Source organism: Lingula anatina, chromosome 3 (assembly GCF_051362555.1).
Source record: "Lingula anatina isolate TDL-2025a chromosome 3, LinAna3.0, whole genome shotgun sequence".
Classification (NCBI taxonomy): Eukaryota; Metazoa; Brachiopoda; class Lingulata; order Lingulida; family Lingulidae; genus Lingula; species Lingula anatina.
Genome location: NC_141769.1, coordinates 19,122,924 through 19,148,186, shown reverse-complemented (window position 1 = coordinate 19,148,186; position 25,263 = coordinate 19,122,924). Strand labels below are relative to the sequence as shown.

The window sequence follows — 25,263 nt, the reverse complement described above, 5'->3', positions numbered from 1 at the left end:
ATTTGTGACAAATGAACATATATATACTTTTATTTATTAGTTTTATGGCAAAAATATACCAGGGAGTGCGTATTGAAATGTATATTTGCTAAAGATGCGTTGATTTGATATGACCTCGTCAGAGTGAGAGGTCAATAGTCAAGATGGCCGAACCCTGAGGAAATGGGGATGCGTCATTAATCAGATGGCTCTGGCTAATTAGCGCAAGATCTATACACATTGAGAAGATGGGCTCTCGTCTGAGGTAAGTCTGTAGTGCGTATGAATATGTGAATCCATCTAGTTTTGCAAAAATTGTTCACTTCTTAATTTATTTATCATGGAATGTTGGGCTCCACCTTTTTTCGTCCGCCCAGGTTTCATGCCGCTTTCTCAGATTGTACTCAGTTAGTGGTGAGATAAGGCGAGCAGTTTAACGGTTATTGCCTTGCTCAGTGGCTCCTCATTTAGATGTATTCTGCAATAGCGTGTATAATATTCATTACTGTAACTCTGCCCCCAAACTCGCAGCAGCTTTGTCGCTAGAAGAAGCCAATATAATGATATTGAAAGTGATGTGATGATAGTTTAATATGCATGATATTGATAAAATCTCAACACCCGTCTCACAGTTGGGAAGTACTTCTCTAAATAGGGGTGTGTACTAATGCCTTTAAGTATATGTTTTAAGACCTAAAAGCTTTTTATGGACTATCCAATATATATCAGAATTAGGATAAGGAAATAAAATGCTTAAATTTTCTCACGTGCTTCTCCGTTTAAAATGGCAGTTCACATTGTTGCATTATTTTCCATTTTAGAGAGAACCCTGACAAAATATTTGAAGTTTTTGCAGAAATTGCAAGACCAAATGAATCAAGCAAAGGTTTGTATTGCACATTGCTTATGTGACATTGTGTTTCCAATGCTATGTATTAAGTCAACTCTTGCAGTGCATTTGAAACAAAAGACAGATTTGAGTCACCTAAGACATAACTGTTGTCATATGCTAAAATTGTTCACAAACTTCAAAAGCAAGTTAATCAAATATTTATTGAATTAATTGAATTGACTGATAAAGTATAGCAATCACTTTGACCATGTGAACTCCTTGGAAAATTGACATAAATCTATAAATGATGCCTAGGTTTGAAAGATTACACAATATCCTACTTGATGGTTATTCCATTGTCAGTAGTCTACTTGTTATTATAGTTAAAACTTTTTTTACAGCCCCTTTCGTCCTTCAGACTTACCCTGAAAATTATGAAGATGAGGTCAGTGTTTCATATCTTACTATATAAATTGTCTAATATGAATTACTATATTAATTGATTTTTAAAAGTCAAAATGTTAGTCTGGAAATTGACTCTTTAATTAGATTTCATTCAAGTAGCAGTGTGTTGCTTGATTATGTCTTTCTTTTCAGTTTTTAATGTGTTTGTTTTATTTTTGCACTGCTAATAATAAATTGTGCAATTTTTTTGTGCAATTCTGATATTTCACAGGAAGTTTTGCAGTCCATCCCAAAGTTTGCTTTCCCGTGTAACTTTGAGAGGTAGGTTTTTGGAGAACTCAGTCAAGTATGCTAAAGTTTCTAATACTACTTATTTGATGTATCCAATAAGCTGTGTCCATTAAGTGGCACTTTTAATGTAGAAATTATGACTAAGTCTAACAGAGACCAAGGCTGTGCTATCCTTTTGTTTATGATATGTTTGGTCTTCTCTTAAATAATTGATTGTAACACAGGTAGTCTGTACCACAAGCTTTATAGCCAATGACCCTGGGACAACAGGGATAAAACCTACTGACCCTAAGTGCACATATACCATGACTGATGACTTAAGAAATTTATTCAGTTTTAATGTCCCAGCATAATTCAGCATTTGCTATGGGACTGTTTTCAGCATCTGCAGCAAAATGCTGAGCTTAATGTTATCTTAATGATCAGTGGCGTTAACTACCTGAATGAATACACATACATTTCATAAAAACCAATTAACATACAATGAATAATTACAATTTGAAATTAATTATTTGTTTCAATTTCAGTCATGCGGTAGATCACTTTACTTTTGTATTCACGGACATCGAGAGCAAATATCGCTTTGGTTTCTGTCGACACGCTGCCGGGTCACAAACTTGTCTTTGTATAATAAGGTTGGTACTTAAGTGTGGATACAAACATAGGTTTCTAATGTGGATATGAATGCAGATACAAGCATGGATACTAATGCATATACTAATGTGAATACAGATGTGGATATTATTTCTCTTTTCTGTTATATAAGAAGCTTTTAAAGTATTATTTGTTGTATAAATACTGTAGTGTCTAAAAATTATTGTAACAATAGAAAGTCTTGTAAATAGTTGTTGATTAGAAATAACCAAGAATATTACACAAATTTTTTGTTTATCAGAAAACTCATGTAATCTTTTACAGTTTCCTGCCCTGGTATGAGATTTTCTATAAATTATTGAACCTCCTAGCAGATATTTTGAATAAGGACCAGGACAACAATATTGTTCCGTTGCTTCAAGCTCTCCATGAGCACCAGCCCCCTGAAAAACCAGGGGATAGCATCATCGCTGTGTCAAAGGACCATGACTATAAACATGTGAGTATGGTATCCTGATTTCTTTACTCGAGTTAAGTTCCAGTTGAAGTAAAATAATGCTGTTTTCGTAGAAACCCTCAGCTGTGAGATCAATGCTGATTTCTTGTATTATTTGTTAAATATTTCAGTATCATATGGTTATGTATGACCATATACAATACACATACTTTTATCAATTTCTGAATTGGTAATAACAATGATTAATATGTATATTAAGTGCACATTTAGATATTAACTGAGAATTATAATGATAAAAACATTGTTATTACTGTACTTATTTTTGTAAAATCCTTTTCGTCAGGATGTGTTTACTGCACATAAGTGATATTAGACAGGCATAGGTTATAATGTTTTTGATGAATAAAAATAAAAGTAATATGATTGTGTGCTTAACTTGTTGATATTCATTTTTCATTTCAGGAGTTTATTTTTGAAAGTCCTAACATCAACCGGTTGCCAACCATTCCTCAGAATGTAAGTTTTTATTTCTATTTTTTATAATATTTTATATTGTTTGAAAGAGTTAAACTTTATTGTAATATCTAGGCCTTTTTGTTGTTGGGGTTAAACGTATAAATATAGACATCCTCAGTTCTTATAGAATACCTTTCATTGTAACAAATAAAGTAATTAAAAAAATAAACTTTTTTTTTAAATGATTACTTACATTGATTGCTTTTGTTTGTTTTCAGAGGAATCTTACAGAATATTACAATGCAGTGGATCCTACAAATATGATGGTTATATTTGCCAAGTAAGAAAACTCTCTCGATGATTATTTTTTTCTTACTTTTCATAAAGGTTTTGTCATATTGATCTCTAAACTTAATATTTACGGTATTATGAGCTGATTCATGATTTTAACAGACAAACAGAAAACTTTTCAAACTAAAAACAACTGGCAGTTATGAAAAATTGGCCAAACCAAAGTATATTTATGGGACGAATTGTAAATCCAAAATGGCATCTCTTAAAGATGCATACAAAGTCAATTTTTTGTCACAAAAACCAACCAAATCCCAGCATATAGTTTCAAGTAGTATAACTAAGAGAATTACCAAAAGGCATTGTTTAATTTTACCCTAAATGATGTTTGAAGGGATTTTTCTGCTAGCATTCTAAGCTGTATGTCAATGGGGCAGGAGAGTAGGTCACAAAAGTGGGTTAAATTTACAACCAAAAATTTAAAGAAAGGAGCAGTCTAAAGGTCTTTTATGGCTGATCGAGTGATCTATTCAGTTTATCCCTTGGCATGTCGAATTTATTTGAGTCATATAAGAGTCTAATAGAAGTGGTTTACATGTGTTACTGGGAATCCACGCTCCACTGATGCTCGGTTCGTATGTACCTTTAAAATTATTGCTGCTTCTTTGGAGTGGCTGAACGCAGTTTTCTAACAGGGCTTGTAATATTATTTGTCATGACTCATAGAACCAACAGTTTCAGCATGTCTTTTTCTGATATATTTTGTTGTTTTTCAGTATGCTTTACGAAAGAAGAATTCTGATTACGTCCAATAAGCTAAGCCGTCTGACGGCCTGTGTGCATGGGTGTGCTTCACTTATTTATCCAATGCATTGGTAAGTTAAGACTATGAGAACAGGGCTGATGTCTTGTATTATTTTCAGATATTTCAGTATCATGTGGTTATATATGACCATATACAATACACAAACTTTTCATCAGTTTCTGAAAGAACTGAAAATTATAATGATAATAGTAATAATTATTATTATAATTTACATTCAATGTACATTTAGATATTGACTGAGAATTATACTGATAATAATAATTATTATTATCACGGTAACAGTAATAATTTTTGTAATTAAAGATAATCTTTTTGTCAGGATATTGTTTACTACAGATCAGGAGGGGAGAGGGGAAGAGATGCATATGGTTGGATATTCCCTGCTAGTCATAGTGCATAGGAAATGAACTATATCTTCTCACCATAGATTAATTATGTGACATGTTCATCAAAATGATAATGATAAGAAGTAATGCATCTGATACTTCTACACACAATTGTGATTATTTTGTCTTCAATAAAAAGGTCTTGTTTACTTGTAGGCAACACCTCTACATTCCAGTATTACCTGAGCATTTGTTGGACTATGTCAGGTAACATATGATTTTACTGTACTAGATAATCTCATATACCTGAAACAAGTTCTAATTCAACCATTTAAATGTCAACCAAAACAAGGCTGCTGTTGTAGTAGGAAGTTTACAATAGTTTATAAAATTGAACCAAGTTATTCATGACTATTGAAATACATGCTGGAATATTTAATGTCTATCCATAACCTCAGTATGTTGTTGTTTGCCAGTGTACATTAAATATTAATATTTTATACTATTTTTCCTGTTTTTTTCTCTACAGTGCTCCCATGCCATATTTAATAGGAATCCATGCTTCTCTGATGGAGGTAGGTGAAATCATTCTAACACTTTTATCTGACTGCCTTTCTTTCTGTTCTTGTGAAAGACTTTTGTTATTCATCACTTATGTTTCCAATCCATAAGTGAAAAAAGTTATGAGCTGAGTGTTATGAAATAGTTTTACTTAAAAAAGAAAGAATCTTTTGAATCTCTCTCTGTGACTTCATTTATTACATATAAGATGCCATTATCATCATTTTGATTTGAGTTTCAACGTAAAAGTCATATTGTTTTTAGAGGTACTGATTTCAAATGAAATGATTTTGTTTTGTGTTTACAGAAAGCCCGTAAGATGGAGCTTGGAGATGCAGTAGTGCTGGACGCTGACAAGAATACCATAGAGACAGAACATGATGACATCGCCACACTGCCACCTGAAATTGTAAATAATATCCTGTGTGTGTGTGTGTGTGTGTGTGTGTGTGTGTGTGTGTGTGTGTGTGTGTGTGTGTGTGTGTGTGTGTGTGTGTGTGTTCATAATTTCCTTTTTTTTTTTTTCAAATATAATTTTCAGTTAATTTTTAATTTATAGGGTGTTGTAATAAGGAAAGATATGAGAATTATGCAAAGTTTCTCATAGTATTTGGAAGAAATTCTGATACTTTTTTTTTTTTTTTTTTTTTTGAAAGATCACATAAAGATACTCAAGATATGTTTGCAGTAAGAAAAATGTAATTGTACATTTCTAATAACAGCTGACAATATGTTAGCATTAATGTGTAAGGCATAATCATTCTTTGCAAATAAATTCTTCTGAAACTTATTTTCCAGGTATCCTCCCTGAAGAAGAGATTACGAAGTCAGCAGGCTGACAAACTCAAGAACCATATGATCACAGGTGACGGAGTGGCCAGGGCATTCCTCAAGGCTTTAGTAGGACTAATAGGTAAGTACCAGGAGCTAGGTTTACAAATAAACTTTAGCCAAAATATTTTAAGCAAACATTTGGCCTACTTTAGTTCAAGTGCAATCTGTAATTACTTAAGTCCCCCGGAATAAAGTGATCCTAGGGCTGTAACATTAGATGTTTTTCTCGATATAAAACGGGCACATATTTCATTTAATATTACTATAACCAATTTGAGATTGAAATTTGTTCTAAAATTTTACACCCATTTTTGATGTTCTTTTGTTAAACAGGTCAAATATCATCTACAACTTTGATAGTTAATAATAATAGATTATCTCAAAAATCTCAAATCCTTAACCCAATGGTGTGTTTATTTTGTGAAAGGAAAGCATTTTGTACCTTGCATGTACTTTCTCTTGGGATTCCCCAAATTCAATTCTGACACTGTCACAATTCAGATAATCTTTGAGTGCACACAGCTAGAGTTAATACTGTTGATTGCGAAAAGTAACATAGATTTTTGTCAGTATATAATGTATTATGTTTTACCCTCTCAGGTAATTACAGAGACGCCCTGAAGTTTAGGCAGGGCGAGCAGATAACCTTTGACCCAGATGCTTTTGTCCAGTCAAGGTCTCAAAGCATGCAGCCATTCCTGGAAAAAATGCTTCAGCTTCAGATTTTCCAGCAGGTAAGGATTTGATATGATATTTGTTGTATTTTTTAATATTTGCCTTTTTTCAATGTGAAAATTATTTTGTGTTAAATACAACTGTTACTTACCATATTTAGGTCTTGTAAATGCTGTATCAAGAAATCAAGTACTTGGTCACAAGGTTTCTTTTGCTGTAAGGTGTACATATTCTGGATCATTTTGGTGCCAAGTTGAAACAATTTTAACCCATTAAGGTTACTGTGTTAGAAAATGGGGTCCATTTTTGACACAGTAACTCAAAGTTGTTAATGTGATTTTTTATTCCAGTTTATCAATGAGAGGCTGGATTTGCTGAATGGCGGAGAAGGATTCAGCGATGAGTTTGAACAGGAGACCAATATGTGGGCGGACAGGAATGCTGCCAGTTCTTTACATAGGTACAAAGAATGGCTGGGAAATATGAAGGTATGGGCTGTATATCACCACTGAGTTCAGTTTTGAGCAAATCAAGGTCTGGGCTGCTGTACTGAAGCAAAATTTATCATTAAAATAGAAGCTTGGGGGAAAAATGTTTTTTTTTTTGTCAATTCAGTTGATCTCTTTCTCTATAATTTGATTGAACAACATTTTCTGCTGATGTAAGATCCAAATTTCAACTTGGAAAATCTTTCTGCAGTATGTAAAAACTGAAATATTGTTTGAATTAATTAAAATATATATTTTTTTCTTTTTCATTTGTATATACTAGTAGTATATCAATTTGAATGTGATTGTTTATGAATTATGAATTTAAATTCATTTAATAGAAACAAGGGAAGAAAATAAAACGAGAAGGCAAGGACAGGTGGACAGTTTTTACTAGCAAGGTAAAACTTTTCAGGTTCTTTTGTTTGTTTTTTTAATTTCTACAATAAATTGTTGCTTATAGCATGTGAATGAGCTCTTTGTTAAAACCATTGAATAATATATGTCAAGCCTTGCTTGATGTAGTTTTTATAATTTTCAATTTTTTTAAAGCTTTTGTGTATTTTTGATGACCAGTTGGCTTTGACTTTTGATTGTATTTTCTACAAAAGTTGCTTTCTCTGCCTGTCTGTTTCAATTATTGATTTCTATTATTATTCCCTTTTCCTGATTTGGAAGTAAAGCTTATCTCTGACCTTTAGAAATTTTCCAAATTTTCCAAAATACCAAAGTCAACATCATTTATCCTCAATAAGTGTGTATTGACATTTCTTAAACATTCAGTCAAATTTACCCCTTTTGGAGATTAATAAACAGTCCACTGGTCAACAAGATCTGAGTGGTCATCTGACAATCCTTCAGTGTTTAAATGTTGCATTTGTCCTCTTTTTCTGTGATCACCTTGACTGTATTCCTTCAGGCTAATCCTCTGGTCAGAAATGCTTTCAGCAGTGTAAGTGTCGCAGCTTGCTTTCACTGTATACTGTGGTATAAGAACTCTATATACTGTGGTTTAAGAACTCATTATACTGCATGTGTTATAATAGCTAAATATACTGTGGTATAAGAAACTCATACAGTGTGGTACATAAGAAGTTAACAGTATATGCTGTGGCATAATAATTATATTTAGTGTGGTTAAAGTATGCTATGATTTCTTTAAATAGTTGCAAAGTGTGGTGTTGGTTCAGAATCAGACATGCTTTTATTTGCTCATATATGCTAATGACTGACAGTTCATCAAAATTTGATTGTGAGTAAATAAAAAATGCCTTTGTTATGGAAAAAAATGTTAGAAGTAATGCATGATAGCTTTTTTGATGGATATAAGGTTGATTTACACTTTAATTAGTCAGAGAGAGATCCAATTGATGTCATTTGATAAAGAACAGTCGATTGGATAAAATGCCATAATTTCAGCAGATATTTGCAGGTGGTATTTAGCACCGATTATTGATACAATCAGGTTTGAATTGATTGCTTTATCACACCGGAGAAAGTCACTTTGACTTATGGATCAGCACTGAATGTTACAATCATTTTTAGGTTGACTGTGAGGTCTCACTGGAAAACAGCATACTGCTTAATATATTATTGCTACTGCTCTAGTGACACTGACCTGCTGTTTAACACTGCCAAAATAGTCTAAAGACATGATTTGATTATATGTTAGTTGCCTTAACTGTCTGTTTCTTCAACTTCTCAGTCCAGGGCACCTTTGGACAAGTTGATCTTGGTGAACTTTAAAGTCTAAATCAAAATAATTACTAAAGTGGAGATGAAATGTGTACATGACTTAAAATTTTAGTGCTTCACTTGATTACATTACATCAAATGAGACAGTGGAAAGCTGAATAAAAAAAAAAAAAAAAAAAAAAAAAATGAAAGAACTGCTAACATGTATACCTATCTGATATGACCAGTTTATTAAAAAAATTCTGCCAAATAAAGTAGATAATTGTCTTGGACTGGTTGGTCATCTGGGCGGACTGTATTGTAAAATGGTATTGACCACAAGTTTGGCCAAATGTACTTCAGATAGTTTTGCTTCTGTAGAAACCTATCTTAGAAAGCAATAGACGTGCTGAAAACTTTTCAAAACTGTCAGACGTTTTTACTGGCAGTTATGAAAAATTTGCCAAACTAGAGGACTTTTACCTAATCAACCCTAAATTAAAAATGCCAGTGCTTGAAATAATTGCAGGTCTTTAAACTTTTTTATTGGTCATGTCCGATAGGACTGACAATTTCAGCATGTCTGCAAAAGTAGAATTTTATAATATGCTCTATATTATTTTATACATACCAGTAGACTATGCCTATTATAGGTTATAATCTATGTCCAGGCTTAAAGTAAAATATATAATTATTTAATATTATATGATTTAACATGCCAGTAATATGCTAGGTAACCAGTCTTTGATATTACTGGTGATGGTTCTATGTGTCAAAGGGAGTACCAATTTTTATACAGTTTCAGAAGTCTTGCCTGAATCCTATCTTCTGAACATATTTATAATATTTAACATCACTTAAAGCCATGTTTGGATTCACTTTTATTGCTTAGAAGAATATTTATGAAAAGAAAAGACTATAAGACTGACACTGCATAAATAAAATTGCAATTATAAAGGCTATGTTTTTTATACTGTTACAGTTACAAACGCCTATGACATTAATAAATGATTTTTGAAACTTACTGTTTTCAGTAAATATTTCATGTTCACATCCGTTAACAGTATTTTATACATTCAACAGGTGAAGGTTCAAAGCAAAAAGGCCTACAAGGATCTTAGGAACAGGATAGAAGACTTCAGAAAGGTAGCAAATTTTGAATTTTGCACGTTGTATTACATTCACAGTTTTTAAGATTTATGTAACAAAGAAAACACATGGATGTGTAGGAACCCTTTTAATGGTGTTTATTTTTGAAAGGTAAAATAATATCAGAAATTGAAAATAGTATTTTTCCAGCAAAATGATTGTCAGTTGATAAGTAACATGAAGCTCCAAGTCCTTTTGAGCCCTCTCCCAGTTCTGTCCGTCTGTCTGTCTGTCTGTCTGTCATATGATAGATACATAGTATCTTCTTATTGTAGGATGACACCCAGACCAAGCCAGCAATAATACCATCCACTGAGTTAAGAACAGAAAGGGTAAGTAGAGTCCGAGAGTCTGTCAAGTTGACAGCCATCATCAGAAACTGATTTTGGTGCAGCTATATTTGTCATTGTGATATATTGTGCATTGTTTGTCGTGAAATGACAGTTATACCATCAATTTAAAAAATGATTATAAAGCATTAAAAAGTGAAGAATACAATAAATTAAAGGAACAGCTTTTAGCTTTTTATTTTCTGTTTTTGACTTCCAATTTTTACGTCTGTGTTTTAATTAAAATTAAACTAATTAAATTAAAATTAAATTTAATTAAAATTTAAATTAACCTAAGTCGATACCTTGATAATATCTGTTTGTTTGATTCTTTAGCCTCCAAGACCCCCACCCCCTAGTTTGTCAGATAACATGCTGTCCAAGCCTCTCTCTGGTAGAACAGCATTAAGACGGAGATCAAGTTATGAAAAGTAGGTCAAGATAATCAAATTTAAAATGCAGGCAATGTCTAGTAATTTGAAAAATAGGCGACACAATTTTAATTTTTATGAGAGAGAAAAATGCTTTCATATTGTTTAATGTGAAAGTTCATTGAAAATGTTCACAGTGCATTTAAATGAAAATTGAATAATTTTTTTAATGGGCTATGGCTGTGACAACAAATTATATGTTTACATACCAATTTACTTGGACAAAAACAAGAAAAGCACTTGCAAGAGTGACATTCTTCACAAATTTTGAAATATTGTTCGCCTTTGAGTTCACCTTGTTCTTCAAAAACTAGACATTGTCCTTCAAAATCCTTTGACTAATCAGCAGGATATTTCTGTTGTGGATGAGCATTAAAGGTGATTGGTTTGAAATTGAAGCTTGAGGACTTCTTAGCTATTAATGATGCTTGAGCATTTGCCACATTTGCTTTTTCAAAGATGACAATATCGAATGGCAATCTCTGATGATTGGATTATGGAATTCCAGTTATATAATATCATATTGTTAGTTAACTGCTTCATATTCAGCAAAGCATAATTGAATGCAATTAATCCTATTTACGAATGTTTGCAATTGCAATGCTTCTGTGCCCTTGCCTGGCGTGCTTTTTTCATATCCATACTTCCATAAATTTAGCTACCAGAGCTACATCTTGCAGCAAACAATCAAGGAGTCAAAGATTGGTTTCTTTATTGATTGGCAATGATTAATTGATTGATTGGGTTTCCCTCTGTTATTCCTAAGATCAAGATAAATGTTTTGCCTGGATACTGAGTCTTAACTTTTTTTCTGTACTGTCAGCGGCATATTTCCTATTTTACCTTGCAATATTCAGACTTGGCTTGAATCTTATTACTATAATTATAATAATAATATTTACCTATAATGACAATGATTTGTTCTCTCTTATAGATTAGAAATGTAATACTAAAATGATATGATTAAAATTGTTTAAATAAAAAAATCAATAAACTTTAAAGCATTTCACCACAGGTATGTTTCTTGGATAAATGCCTCTTGTCTTGTGGGGATTTTATTTTGTGCATAAGGAATTAGTTAATGATATGGAGTCAAAAACTGGAATGCTTTTTTCCCCTCTTTTCCTAAAGTAGATGTTCTGTGCTGAATGTTGCTTTTTTTGTGGAAACTCTTGATGTATAACCTACGTAGGACGGTATATTGTCAAATCATTTGCCAAATATGTAAAAAAAAAAAAAAAGTGAAAGTTTGTCTTCAATTCAATTTGAAAAATTGAAAACAATTCCAGCAGAATTTTTTTAGTATGGGGATTCTGTGAGAAACTTTTTAGATTCAAATTAACCAATACCTGGCTAATATTTATTGATTTATCAGACATATTTATATGACACATTTAATTGAAATGATTTTTTGAATTCAATGTTGTTGAGTACACTATGAAGCAAAGTAATTGAATGATTGAGTAACTGTAGCATCGAGTAACGGAATAACGAATAGAAAGGAATAAAGAAATCGTAATATAATTCTGTAGGCAGCAAATATTTCAGTGTGTTTTGTTCTAATGGTTTGGCATTGTTGTTTGTCGTTTGTCTAACTTCCTTCCCGCTCTGCATCTATCCTTCCTTCCAGTCCTGTTTCGTTCCAAATGTCAGACAGCGATGATGACTCATCAGATCATGTGCACCTTGATTTGCTCTCATCACAGCGATACAAAGGATTGCGCTTTCTCAGGTGATAACGCAAAATGCAACTTTTGGTGCGGTACATATATTTATTAAAAATTCATTACTGATTTGGGACTTGATTTAATTTATTTGCTTGAACGTCTTACGGCACCCTGTAGAGTGTATTCATTCGCTTTATATAAAAATATTTTCTTTTAATTATTTTATTATTTTCCTTTTTGCTTACAAAGCAAACACTTTTAGATTGTTTATTTTAAAAATTGTTGCTTCAAGGACCAATATCTTAGAAACAATTCCTAATTAATTTAAATCAAAAATATGTATAAAAAGAGAAAGTGGGGTTTTATAGTTATAAGTAGATGAATGAACTTACCCTGTTGTTGAGGTCACATGGATGACCTTATTTACTTAATTTATTAATTTATTTGTGGGAATGAATGTATTTTACGGGGTGCGTAGTGCTAAAATGTGATTTATTTGTCTACAATCGTGACTAATTGAAGGACCTACTAATTAGGCACACTCGGTTACTTTGGAAGTCGGAATCTGTTTGACAGCATCATAAATAATTTGATTGACAATTCTATGATAGCTTTGCTGTAACTTCTGATAGAAATTGTACCTATGAACTTTGATTTAATTTCACAAGTAACCAGCTTTGAATTTTCATTGATAAATATTTATTCATTTAATTTTTTTTCATTTCTGGTATTTTTTTGTCCTTTTTGTTGGGAAATCAAATGACAATTGACATCTTCATGCTTGCCTTTGCGTTACCATAAAATAACGCGCATGTTTAATATCATGTTTGCATGGTATTGTATTAATTACATTGTAACACAGACACCCAGCCACACTTAATCAGAAAATGTCAGGTGGTCAATATCTTAAACTCAGGATCATATTCATCATTTATATTAAGTAGACAGCTTGTTGCAATCTTGATTTTAAATTTTAAAAAGTGCACTGTTCTAACATATTAAGCACTAATGTGAAGTACCATGAACAGGGATTTTTTCACTGGTCAAAGCACTATAAAACGTATTAACTTTAAGACTTTATATGGTTGTTATTTAGGTAAGGTGACTTAACTCAGCACTAGGATATAGTTTTGTCACTGGAGCTCCTTTTGAAATTGAATAAAGACTGGTAAAATTAGTGGTTATTGTAGCAACTGTTGAGTATTGGTTTTTATGTAAAGAAAGTCATTGATTTATAAGTTGAACATACTTTTCCTTTTTTTAGCAAAGTCTGTTTTTAAGTGGTCTTAGGGATGTTCTGTCTCATAAATATAAACATAGTTTGCGTTTTCTTGGAATTTTTTTCTATCACTCTTATCATTTTGTTGATAAGGTATTTTAAATATGGGTCCCTGTTTTAGTTCATTTTGATTTTTGAAACTGGCATTAGAATAATTTATTTTCTCAAAAAGTTGAGGTGTGGGATTCTCAACTAAATTTGATTGTAATTCATTCTAAGTACTAGGGTAAGTCTAGTTGTTATCAATATGTTTTATTTAGGAAATATGGTAACAACACATTCTGTTCATCATGATTTTATTTTGTTTCCTTGGTGCAGGATTCTTAAGTGAAATGCCTAAAGTTGTCTCTTCTCTCTTTCAGCATCCAGTAATTTTGTGCGAATCGTTAAAAAGCTGCCCTTTTTCATTTCAGCAGCATTTTCTTTTAGTCTGGGTCAAATTGTTTCTGCATGCAAAAGATGGGAAACTCATGTTATATTGCATCTTGAATGACTCTTTACATTTAAGTGGGGAACTTAACAATTAACATATAATGTCTTTATAAAGGTGGAAGTTCTTACTTTGTTTGGGCATTTTCAATACATTTAATAACTTGGTGCCACATAAGTGTCTTTTTAAATAATATTATTTCTTCCTCTGCCCTTCTCCAGGGCCAAGCAGTATCGAGTTCTAACCCTCGACCAGGTGGCAGACGACTCGGTTCTTCCAGACGACCCAAAGAGGATCAGCCTTGACCTTCTTCAGGACCCAGACATTGAGAACGTCCTGCAGCGGTCACTCAGTATGGAGGACTTGCTGACCGATTCCTCCGAGGATGAGGTAGTGGTGGGTGATGGTTCCTGTACTAGGCATGCTTCTTTGTAACTGCACTTCTCAGAATTTGGGATAAAGATGGAATTATCAATGAATCTCACACTAGAGCTTACATTTAAAATGGCAGTCAACATAAAGAGGCAGATATTGAAATTGATGATTCATTTATAGCATGGTATTTTTTAACCATAAAATGATATTTAAACCATTATAAGACTATATACTGGAAATTTTTATTTGAGGAAGTATTTGTGGCAGACATATTGGATTTGGCAGCCATATTGGAATTTTTGGACATGCCCATATATCTAAAATAGCTTAAAAATCAATCCTCTACAACTGTGCCAAATTTCATGCTTGTAGGTAAAAATGCATAATTCACCCTTTTTCTGCACCATATTCTTGGACTAACATATTTTTGCCTTATCACCTTCTTCAAGTTAAATGAAGTTTTGCTGTCAGAGATGTCATCTGACATGCTTTACCTCCAATGAATAAATTCCATCTTTACCTAAGTTTAAAACAACTGGATTGACCAAAACTTTCATTTTGATGCTTTGAATTTGCTTTCATTGTGAGATTTCGTGTGATGTGTACCACTCTGTGCAGCTTTCCATTTGTTCTCAATGATAAGAATGTAATAATTGCCTTGTTTCATTGTTATTGGTAAAATGTAAATCTTACTATTATAATAAAGACAAAACATTTTTACTTGTGAGGCATGACCTTTCAGCCCTGTTTGACCAGTCACATGATCAAGGCCTTTTGTTAAAGTGTTGAAAAATTATGCCTTGACATTATGAAAAAAGATGGACTATTTTGCTATCTTTATACAAGAGACAAGAAACAAGGTATTTCACCGAACTTTGTTATCGTAGCATCTTTGAGGGATGCCACTTACATGTTTCATATTGAAAGCCAACCCAAACATTCATGCCCATGGAAAGCAATTATTTCTTATTAATGACATTTGTGACCCATTGTGCTTATTATTGGATAGCCAATTTGGTTTTTTGCATTTATATCTCATCAAAGGTTATTATATTGAGTGGAGCGAAGCTTTTTGCTTGAGGGTTGTGTTGTGATATATATAAACTGTCTCATGAACTTTTATGAAATATTTACATTCGTGTCAAAATTCAAAGGGATTGGTAAAACCACACTTACCTGTGGGTTGTCTCACTTATTGAAATGCGGTGTTAGATGATATAATTATGTGGTTCAGATAAATTTTTTAAAGTTTATTTCTGTCATACCAACAAATACAGTATAAGAAAAAAATATATACACCCATAAATCTAAACATGCATATACACACATACTAAGACACCCACATACGTACATGATCATATCCATATGTAAACATGTCTATATCCTTCAGGTACGCACACGCGCACACACACACACACACACACACACGTACTCGTAGCTAACAAACCTCATTACATTTAAATTAGCAGTAAAGACACCTGTTGCAATTTATGACGGTCAAGTACTGTTTTATAATAAGCATATTAAAGCCAACAGTGATATATCACCTACTTTATAATATTGTTATTAACATAAAAGATTGCAAAAATATATAGATTTAACATGTGTAAAGACAGATTATTTAGTATAGATAAAATTAAATAAATATATATATATATTATTTGTTCGTTTTGAAAAAAAAACAGGAATGATTCTTACTACATATTGATCCTTACATTGCAGAGGTCTGTGGAACTTACGAAAAAGAAGCGGACTCCTGAAGAGACAGGATCAGCCGAGACCACGCCCATACCAGCACCACGAAGGAGACGGAAAAAGAAAGACGAGGGAACCAATAGCAGTAATGTATCATGTGACAGTAGTCCCAGCTTATCACGAGCTCAACAAGGTGATGGGGACAAATCAGTGGACTATAACTTAATTAAACTAGAATCTGTTGAAGGTGAAATTAGTTCAAGCCAGGCTGGACCTGCTTTGAATGTTGGTGATCACGAACGCTTACAACAGACGAGTCCACTCCCTGACGAACTCTCAAAAAGATTTGATGGCTTGCGACATGCTGACACAAGTGACAGTGATTTAGATGATTATCAGGCTCAGAAGATCAGTCTGAAACCAGCCTATCCGAAGGACACCAAAATCAACCTGAATAGGGCACCTGCTTTCAGGAAATCTCTCTACGAAAAGCCTCGGAGTGTTAGCAGAAGTGACAGCGATGATCCTACTAGTCCAGGGCATGTGCAAGGTTCCACAGCACAAAAACCGGTGACAGTGAACGTTCATGATTTATTTGATCCCTTACTAGCCAACCAGTTCAGTCCAGTAGGGGGCCCCTCAGAGCTTCCACAGAGTAGTGCCAATCAAGGTGAAGGTCAGACTCAAAGTGAGGTTGAAGGTCAAGGTACCAGAGTTAGCACAAAGCTGACAGAAGACGACACGAACCTACTTAAAGAATGGAACCTGAATTTTGATAAAGCAGGTAATAAGCCGGGCCTTCCTAATGTCCATTCTGCTCCTAATTTGCTTCAGCAACCCCAGCAGCAGCCTTCTGCTTTTCCTGTGTTGTCCACTCAGCTTGAGACCAAGTCCAGTCTCGACCAACAGCTTCAAGGTCAGCCAGTTCCAGCGACCATGGGGACCCTTACATTACAGCCCAGCCCAGCCCCCAGCCTCAGTCCCACACCAAGTCCTAATGCTGACCAAGATCTATTCCAGAGTACCAGTGCCACCAGTACAAGTTTCAACTTCCAGGCCATGCCATCCTCAACCAGCAGTGCTTTTGGTCCTCAGACTGCTTTTAATACGCCAGTATTACCAGGTTCGTCCTCATCTTGGGGTAGCATAAATTATATGGGGCCCACTCCCATGCATGCTGGTAATAAAACTAACATTGGTGGGCAGACAGGAAGTAGTAGTATCCAGGTTGGTGCAATGCATGCTGGGTATCACACTAACCTTAGTGGTAATGTAACAGGAAGTTCAGCCATTGGTACAATGCATGCTGGGCCTGCTATGTCTTCAGTTGGTAGTTTGGCCCTAAGCCAGCAGCAGCAGGTTGGGTTACCGTACAGCATGAGGCAACCTGTCCCTCTGTCAAGTCAAACTCCCTTTGCTTCGTCTATGATGCATAATTATTCTAATATGGGGTATTCTCCAGGCCAAGGTGCTCCACGCCAGACCAGACCTATGACATCAGGAGCCTCTTCATCAGCATTTGGAAAGGATTTCTCCACAGTGGGCAATAGAAAAACATTTGTTTATGCCCCTCAGCCTTATAGAGGATTGAATACTGGCAGTGCAACAGGGGGAATTCAAAGGCCTTACTCTGTGGTAGGAGTAGATGGACCTAGGCCATACAGTAGTAGCAGTAGTAGCTTGGGACACAGTAGTTTCAGTAGCACTGTGCTCCAGCCACAGAAACCTGGAGAAAAACTGGAAAAGGATCCATTTGCAGACTTGTTAGACATCAAGAGTGCATCAGCTACCAAAAGTGCTCAGCAGGAGAAACCAGCATGGGAGAAATTTGATTGAACAATCAGAGTTGGATTGTTTATTTTAGATTTTGTCAATAGGTGGCAGCATATGGTTGAATATTGCATCATAAGGTGCCTGGACTTGATTGATATCTGCCCAATGGTGGCAGCTTGTTTGCTGAGAATTATGTTAAAATTATGACTAGTTAATTGTTCCATGTGAATGTGTGATATAATATTTGAGGTGCTGCATTTTTATATATCAAGTAAAATATGTAAATTGATAAACTCGTGGTAAGTGTTATAATAATGCTCAAAGGACAACTCGAGTACTGGAGATGAAAATTTGGAATTGAAACAGAAAAAAAGGACTGCTGAATTTGTAGAATATCTCTAGATATTTTGATGTTACTAAATATTAAGGGTAATAGCATGAAATAAAACTGATGTGATGGGGATGTAATTTTATGTCTTGCCATGAGATGAGCCTTTTTATTCACTAAAAGATGTTCCAAATGTGTATACAGCCAAATCCAAAATGGCTGACCTTTGTGGACCTTCACTTCCTTGACTTAAATTTGTGAGCGCATTCTGACTATAAAAGTGTTCATTTGCAACTGTTCCAAGGAGATGGTCTTATTTAATTTTTTAAAAAAGGATATTACAGGAAGAGTTTAAGATAGATTGACTATGTAATGATTGTTTTATAGTATGCCATAAGTCCTCGATTGTACCATGATATGTAAGTCTGATAATTTTGTCAGAAGCGTTTTTATTCAAGTTGGTCACACAATTTTTTTTTTTTTTTTTTTTTTTTTTTTTTACATATTGATGGGTGTCATGCCTCACAATAAACTATTCAATTTTACTTTATTCACTGCTTATGACACTTTGACCCCATTTCCAGAGATTAGATCAATCTACTTTAGATCGACCTAACTCCCTGGGGGTTCATGCTAAATAACTGTCAGCCGAGCGGACACGAAAGTTAATTACCCCCTTACAGCTTGTAGTAGGCGGGACGGACATTTAAGCCGGATTATCTGACAGTAATCTAGTGAGACTCCCTGCGGGGATAGATTGATCTAAAAGCTCTGGGAATACAGCCTTTGTTTCAATAGTAAAATTCTCTCTCTTCTGGTGTTTACATTAACATACATGTAAATGAATTAAGAGCATTTATCTTACTATCAGCCTGTTATTTGTTTAACACTTTCATTAATAAGTTTTAAATCCATGAGGCCCTTTTCACATTAGGAAAATTGCTTAATGTTGATGTTGAGATTTTGGATAGATTAACGTGAGATACATTTGATGTATTTACAGATTTTCACTGTAAGGTTTTGCAGTGCTCTGTATATACAGTCTAGTGGTACGTTCTTGTCAATTGATATAATGACAGAATTTGCAGTGGATTTGTTGCCATTCTCGAGGATGAAACTTTTGCAATATTTTAAGGAATTGTGGGTTAAAGACATGTTGCATGTGATATGATATGATATAATATAATAGGGCTTTGCTCAATCAACAATTCAGTGCCCTTAGATTATAGGCATATATTGGTATAAAGGTGTATTCGGATGTGTGTTGTATTAAATGTTTTTAAACAAAGGGCTATACATCCAGAGCATTTTTTCATCCCTTTTGAGTTGTGAATTTTGATTCTGCCTTATACTGACCGATACTTTGCCAATTAAAAAAGTAATAAATGCATGTTAATTTCCATTCCAAATCGTGGGCCAACTGCAGGAAAACTGGTTTTAGATCGTTCATTGGCTTTTTCAAATATTAGTTTTAAAAACTAGATTGTCATGTTAAGAAGGAAGGTGATGAAGTTGTCAGTTCAGATGCCACTAATGGTCAGTATCAGGTTGTGATATCATTGTCATGGTCATGATTGGGTCAGGTGTCGTTGAAATAGCAAAAAATAAATAAAACATACATGCAAACTTGGTATTCTCTTGTTTGACACTGTGTCCGCCCCTAGGCATTTTCATGTACAAATAGTTGTGTGTGTATATGTATGGCCAGCACTTGTGTCTGTCATCGCCATCATCAGTGTACATAATGAGATAACATGATAAGTGGAAAACCACTTTACCGTTTGTCTGCAAACTTACAGAAATAAATACAGGTAGAGTTTGAGAATCAGTTTGGTCAGACCATTTTTCCAAAAGTTACTCTCACTGACTTTGTGTTTGTTTGTGAAATGTTTATTTTTCACATGTAGGGATTTTGAAGGTGTAACTTTGAACTTACATGGGCTTGAGAACTTTTGCTAGTAACATTTTCTAAATACCCATGATACTTACATTACAAATTGGTGAGATTATGCTGTAAAGATTGCATAGAAATTGATGTAAACCCATTTCAGGCACTGCCACCATGTTAACTTTTAAGTGAAAAGCATGTTACTAATGATTCTTAAACTAACAGAAGAGACTGGTATGACTGCACTTCAGCTCGAGTTGGAAAACCAGTCTGATTCTATTCTTATTCAGTAAGTTATGCAGTCTTTTTGTGAAATCTTCATTTTTCACCTATTGGCATTTTCAATGTGGTACTTAACGGTCATGAAGCCTTCTGTTAGTAATGCCCATGTAACGTATAGTAGTCATTTAAAATTCGGTGGTGATTATGCTGTTAATCACTTTTATATTGCATCAAAATTTACACAATCAAATTCGTACACTGCCACTTCAAACGCTATGAAAAGAAATCTGTGTTACTTAATATTTTGTAAATTACGAAGACTGACATTCAGCTCCTCTTGAGAAACCAGCTTGATGGGATCATTTTAATAAAATTAAATTAATGTTTCGTGAATTTTTATTTTTTCTCAACTGGCATTTTCATTGTGTGAATTTTAACTGTCATGGGCCTGCAACCTTTCTGGTTTTATAAACCGCCAATCCGTAAACAAAATTATTATTTATGCCGATGACGTAATTATAAATATAATTATAATTATGCAGTCTTTTTGTGAAACCATTTCTACAGCTGCACTTAAATACTGTTACTTATTAGATAACCACTATGAAGTAAATCTTATGAAAAAGTATACTTGTTCTAAAATCGGTATGTATTGAACGAAAAAATGCGGAAGGAAATCAAATTATTGAAGCAGCAACCCCTTCAGAAATAGAAGAAAGAAAAAACTAGCATTGATATTTTTCCTCTTTTATGACCTTGAAACTTCTATTGATTATGGCACACCAAATAATGAACAAAACGCCCTAACAAAACACACCTCACTGTTAGCTTAGCAAGATCAACCTTTTGTGACTACTTTTAGCCTACAATGTGTTTTTTTTTTTCTACTACCACTGACTGGAAGTGTTGACAAGGTCTGGGTTAACCCCCCTAGTGTATTGTTCAAATATAGAACTCTGCAGTGAAGGATATCAACGTCAATCACCGACAGGTCTACACGTACATGTACAACTGTTGTAGTTTTATCACGAATACGGAATGACACGAACATATATTTAATACGATAAAGGTAAGCAGGATGACTGCAATCAATCTCTCTCTCTCTCTAGATCTCTCTCTCTCTCTCTCTCTCTATGGCGATATTTTTTGTTAGATCAAAAGGAAAGTATAATCAATTTTGTTAAAATGACTAATTATTTTTTTATATAAACAAGGCAAGTGAGCATGGCAGATTCAACACTCTATGAAGTCCCCTGTGATGATACAGAAAATTGCGGCCAAAGTAAGTTACAAAAGAAAAAAACCATAAAATAAATGTTGAAAGAAACACATCTCTTTATTATGTTATAGTTAAACGACTGGTGCGTCATCCATGCAAAAGTTAACACTCGCTTTTGGATACGAAAAGAAGCAAGAAATTCTTGTTTCACGTCTAATTTGTCACTATGTTTATGGTATTTCCATGTCTCTTTAAGGCCATAACTTCAGTCGAGCAGAGCCAGAACCAATACCAAACAGTCCAATCTATATGGAACCAACGTCTGGAGCATTCCCCCATGGTGAGGCAATTTACTCTACGTTGACGCCAACATCTGGCCCAATCAATAGCCAATCAGACGATGGGTACGTTCACTTAAACCTTGTCAATGATGGCAAAGGTAAAACCAAAAGACCCAAGGACCTTCAAGATAGCACCGACAGAGAACTTCACGACAAGAGTCAGCGTTGTACGCTACACCGTCGAGGGTTGATATTGACGTTGGTAGTGTCGCTGTTGGTTAATGTTGCTTTAATGATAGCTTTAATCACTGTTGCTACGAACTCTTCCAGGAACGAAAGTGAGACTGATACAGGTAAGAAAAAACGCTTGGAGAGTTGAAACACACACATAGATTTAAAGGTTACTTATCAAAACACAATAGTCTTCAACATAAGAAAATTATTTTTTGCAGAAAAATTAGCACGTACCTATTATTTTGAAGAGGAAGTTTTTAAAGACCTACCATCCAGTTTTAATTGAATATTCCCCGTTACAATTGGCCTGATTAACCTCAATAAGTCGGGTTCCTTTCTATATTTAGTTGATCCATGCAACAATTACACGGTACTGGCTGATCACTGGAGGAATATATACACACAGACGGAATTTTCCCCACCACACTGCGATGGGTCGAGTAACCCTTACAATACTGCTTGGGCCGTCCAGTGGTACCGTTTCATGCCGCCAGCTGGAACGAAACTAGCCGATAAGGTGAGGGTTGTTGGTGGATTGGGGCGGATAGGGTTTGGGGATTACCATAATTTTTATTATTAGTATTATTTATATTCTTAATTTTTTAATTAAATTTTTGCTGGAAACTTTCTTCAATTGTTGGAATTGGCATGCTAATAGTGAAGGTTATAGTTTCCAGTAATTACAGTTAAATATCGTTAAATTGTAGGGGGAAAGGGGGTATGAAGGAAGGCGTGTGATTGTTTTGTGCTGGGGGAGGGGAGGGGCATTTTACAATGGAGTAGACATTGTTTGCCCGCTGCTAAACTAGTTCTTCTTAGATACTGTCTCGCCCAGAGTTTCATGTATTAGGCCTACAATCAAAACTTTTGCTCCAGTGCAACGAAACTGAGTCCGTGTAACAGAAAGTCATATAGTTATAATGGTTATGGTTATAGCCTGACCCAAGTGGGTCAAAAATTAGGGCAAGGGCTTATCTGTACAAATGAATGGGAAGCGGACTCTCTTAGTCTATTATGGGGGACTCTGTCATGTTACACCGGTCCTGTTTCCCATAAACGAAAGATGAACAAATAATTAAAGTATGCTTAATTCTGAAACACCGTTGACTTTCGTACTCAAGAAGTCATGTGCGCATTTGTACTCCAGTAAATGTATGTCACGATCATTCATTTTTACTGTATCATTTTTAACAAGCAACGTTATTGTATTTTTGTATTTCTTTTTCTCTTAGTCTTTGCGTTTTCATGTTTTTTTTAAATAATCTCCACTCACAGTGTGCGCCGTACAAGGGCTGCGGGACAGGGGTGACGCTTTACTTGAACGGGACAGTACCTGCTGTCAAGGGTACAGAGGCGCGAGTCCGTGTGTGTGCCACGTGGAGATATGGCTGCTGCAGGAGCTGGATCCCAACCGCACATCCCTCCTCCATACTGGTCAAGAATTGTGGAAGTTACTTCATTTATAAACTGCCTGGAGTGTCGGCCTGTTATTCTGGTTATTGTGCATCGTTTTGATCCACATTTTACAATATATTGTGATTTTTAGCTGTTTGATCCATGTTTGAAATGCACATTTGCAGTTGTCAAATCTACGCGTTTACGGGTATTCTTCGCATAGTTTTGGACAGACTCCCATCAAATTATTTACATTGTAAACTGTCATTCTATCGTTATATTAGTAATTGTGTATAAGACAGTAACTATGCATTCTGAGCACTGTAATGTTGGCAAGATTCTTTTAAGTGAGCATACCTTGTATTATCTCTTTTTACACCAGGCAGTAGATGTTCGATTCATCAATGTGAAAAAATATTTTATAATAAATTGAGTTTTCTATTTTAATGAAAGTGTTTTCTTCCTTTTTGAATTGCAACCAACATGAAAAAATATTCCATAATAGATTCAGTTTTCCGTTTTAATGAAAGTTGTTCTTCTGTCTTTGAATAGCAACATTACTTCATCTCTTGGCATTCAGCAAGAGTCCCGGTGGACTTGGTGCGCATAAGATCGGTCGACAAAATTAACTGTGAATGGTCCCCTTATACCTTAATTATATCTTCATTGCGTTAGTTGAGCTGTGTTGCAACGTGTACGAATCCTATATATTAGGTTATTAGCGCAGATTTCTTTACAGACTCTGCTCCTTAAAAACGAACAGTTGCACGTTCATAGCTCTTTCAATTATATTCGGTGTCAAATTCACTGTTTTCATCCATTCAATCAAAGCACTGGATCCAAACTATTTTTCTAGATTAATTTTAGCTTCTCTCGCCATTATGCTTTTAAGATTTATCCTATTGGCTTGCGTGCTTTCGTCTCGTAGGCGAGTCTCGATTGTGCATCGTATCGAATTTCGATATTTTTAAAATCTAACTAATGCCTTTAATTCAAATGTTGAGAATAAAGTGGATCTACTGTAAATGTAAATATGTCCCAAACATACAACGGTAATTTGTATTCAAACTGGCTTTATTTTACACAGATTATTTGAAAGAAGTGTAGTTAGCTTTTACGTCTTATTTGATGCAAAATTGTCTTTGTATCATGACACTGTATCCAAATGATATTTAGGCTTAACAGTGGTGGATTTAGAGGGGTGTAAGGGGGGTCCTGACCCCCCCCCCCCCCCCTTCGGTTTCTGAAAAAATAACACTGATATTCCCCACCTTGAAATTAGAGTTTTAACTAGCTGATTTATAGTTCTTAACCGTTCCAAATGGCACCGTTTGACCTTTAAAACACCAAAATATTTTGGGTCCTTTAGCGGGCCCCAAACCCCACCACGAGAGGGGCAATTTCTAACCCGATCAAAAATCACTGACACCCCCCCCCCTTCAAATCCTGGATCTGCCCCTGTCTTACCACCTGTATATCGCGTTCAGCAGACAAAAATGTGTCTTCTTTGCAGAATTATTTGTCAAATATGTTTTTCTCAAAATTCGCATCGTTGCAATAGCTTTTACACGTTTGAACGTTTTGAAATGATTCCCTCTTCTTACAGGGCTTGCTTAAACCAAAACCGTCCAGGTGTGGGCCGCCTTTGATCCAGTTGTGCTGTTTAACGTTATAGGTGAACCCAAACTAAATCTCAGCACAAAACGATGTCACAGAACGTTCCTTGTCGTCTTCTCAAACAAGGCCTCGTGTACATGGTTGAACTTCACCACAGAAGATAAGACTATGTTCAGGGACTGGCGTTGAGCGAGATGAAATATATATATAGCCTACATCTGTACGGCAGCCGGGCTATCGATTGTAATTGCAGATGTAAACA

At 34.7% G+C, this 25,263-nt stretch overlaps 2 protein-coding genes across 6 annotated transcripts; both read left to right on the top strand.

The window, feature by feature from the left end:
• The first annotated feature begins 55 nt into the window (after window positions 1-55).
• On the top strand, window positions 56-19,771 carry LOC106180628 (uncharacterized). 5 transcript variants are annotated; one of them, XM_013564657.2, is made up of 24 exons: window positions 56-244; window positions 801-865; window positions 1,213-1,256; window positions 1,488-1,537; window positions 2,035-2,142; window positions 2,426-2,600; window positions 3,021-3,074; window positions 3,293-3,354; window positions 4,082-4,180; window positions 4,674-4,724; window positions 4,987-5,032; window positions 5,326-5,427; window positions 5,817-5,931; window positions 6,453-6,586; window positions 6,878-7,015; window positions 7,357-7,416; window positions 7,935-7,967; window positions 9,773-9,835; window positions 10,114-10,170; window positions 10,504-10,598; window positions 12,229-12,330; window positions 14,196-14,370; window positions 16,072-17,167; window positions 17,507-19,771. In XM_013564657.2, exons 1-24 carry the CDS (start codon window positions 228-230, stop codon window positions 17,878-17,880), a joined length of 3,315 nt encoding a protein of 1,104 aa, XP_013420111.2. In that variant the 5' UTR covers window positions 56-227; the 3' UTR covers window positions 17,881-19,771. The 5 variants fall into 5 exon arrangements, with proteins under 5 accessions (XP_013420111.2, XP_013420108.2, XP_013420107.2 ...); XM_013564654.2 differs by having other exon boundaries at window positions 14,196-14,364; window positions 16,072-19,771; XM_013564653.2 differs by having other exon boundaries at window positions 16,072-19,771.
• A 1,311-nt stretch (window positions 19,772-21,082) lies between these two features.
• LOC106180624 (uncharacterized) lies at window positions 21,083-23,831 on the top strand. Its single transcript, XM_013564650.3, has 5 exons — window positions 21,083-21,324; window positions 21,470-21,537; window positions 21,731-22,108; window positions 22,337-22,506; window positions 23,265-23,831. Exons 2-5 carry the CDS (start codon window positions 21,480-21,482, stop codon window positions 23,502-23,504), a joined length of 846 nt encoding a protein of 281 aa, XP_013420104.2. The 5' UTR covers window positions 21,083-21,324; window positions 21,470-21,479; the 3' UTR covers window positions 23,505-23,831.
• The last annotated feature ends 1,432 nt before the right edge of the window (window positions 23,832-25,263 follow it).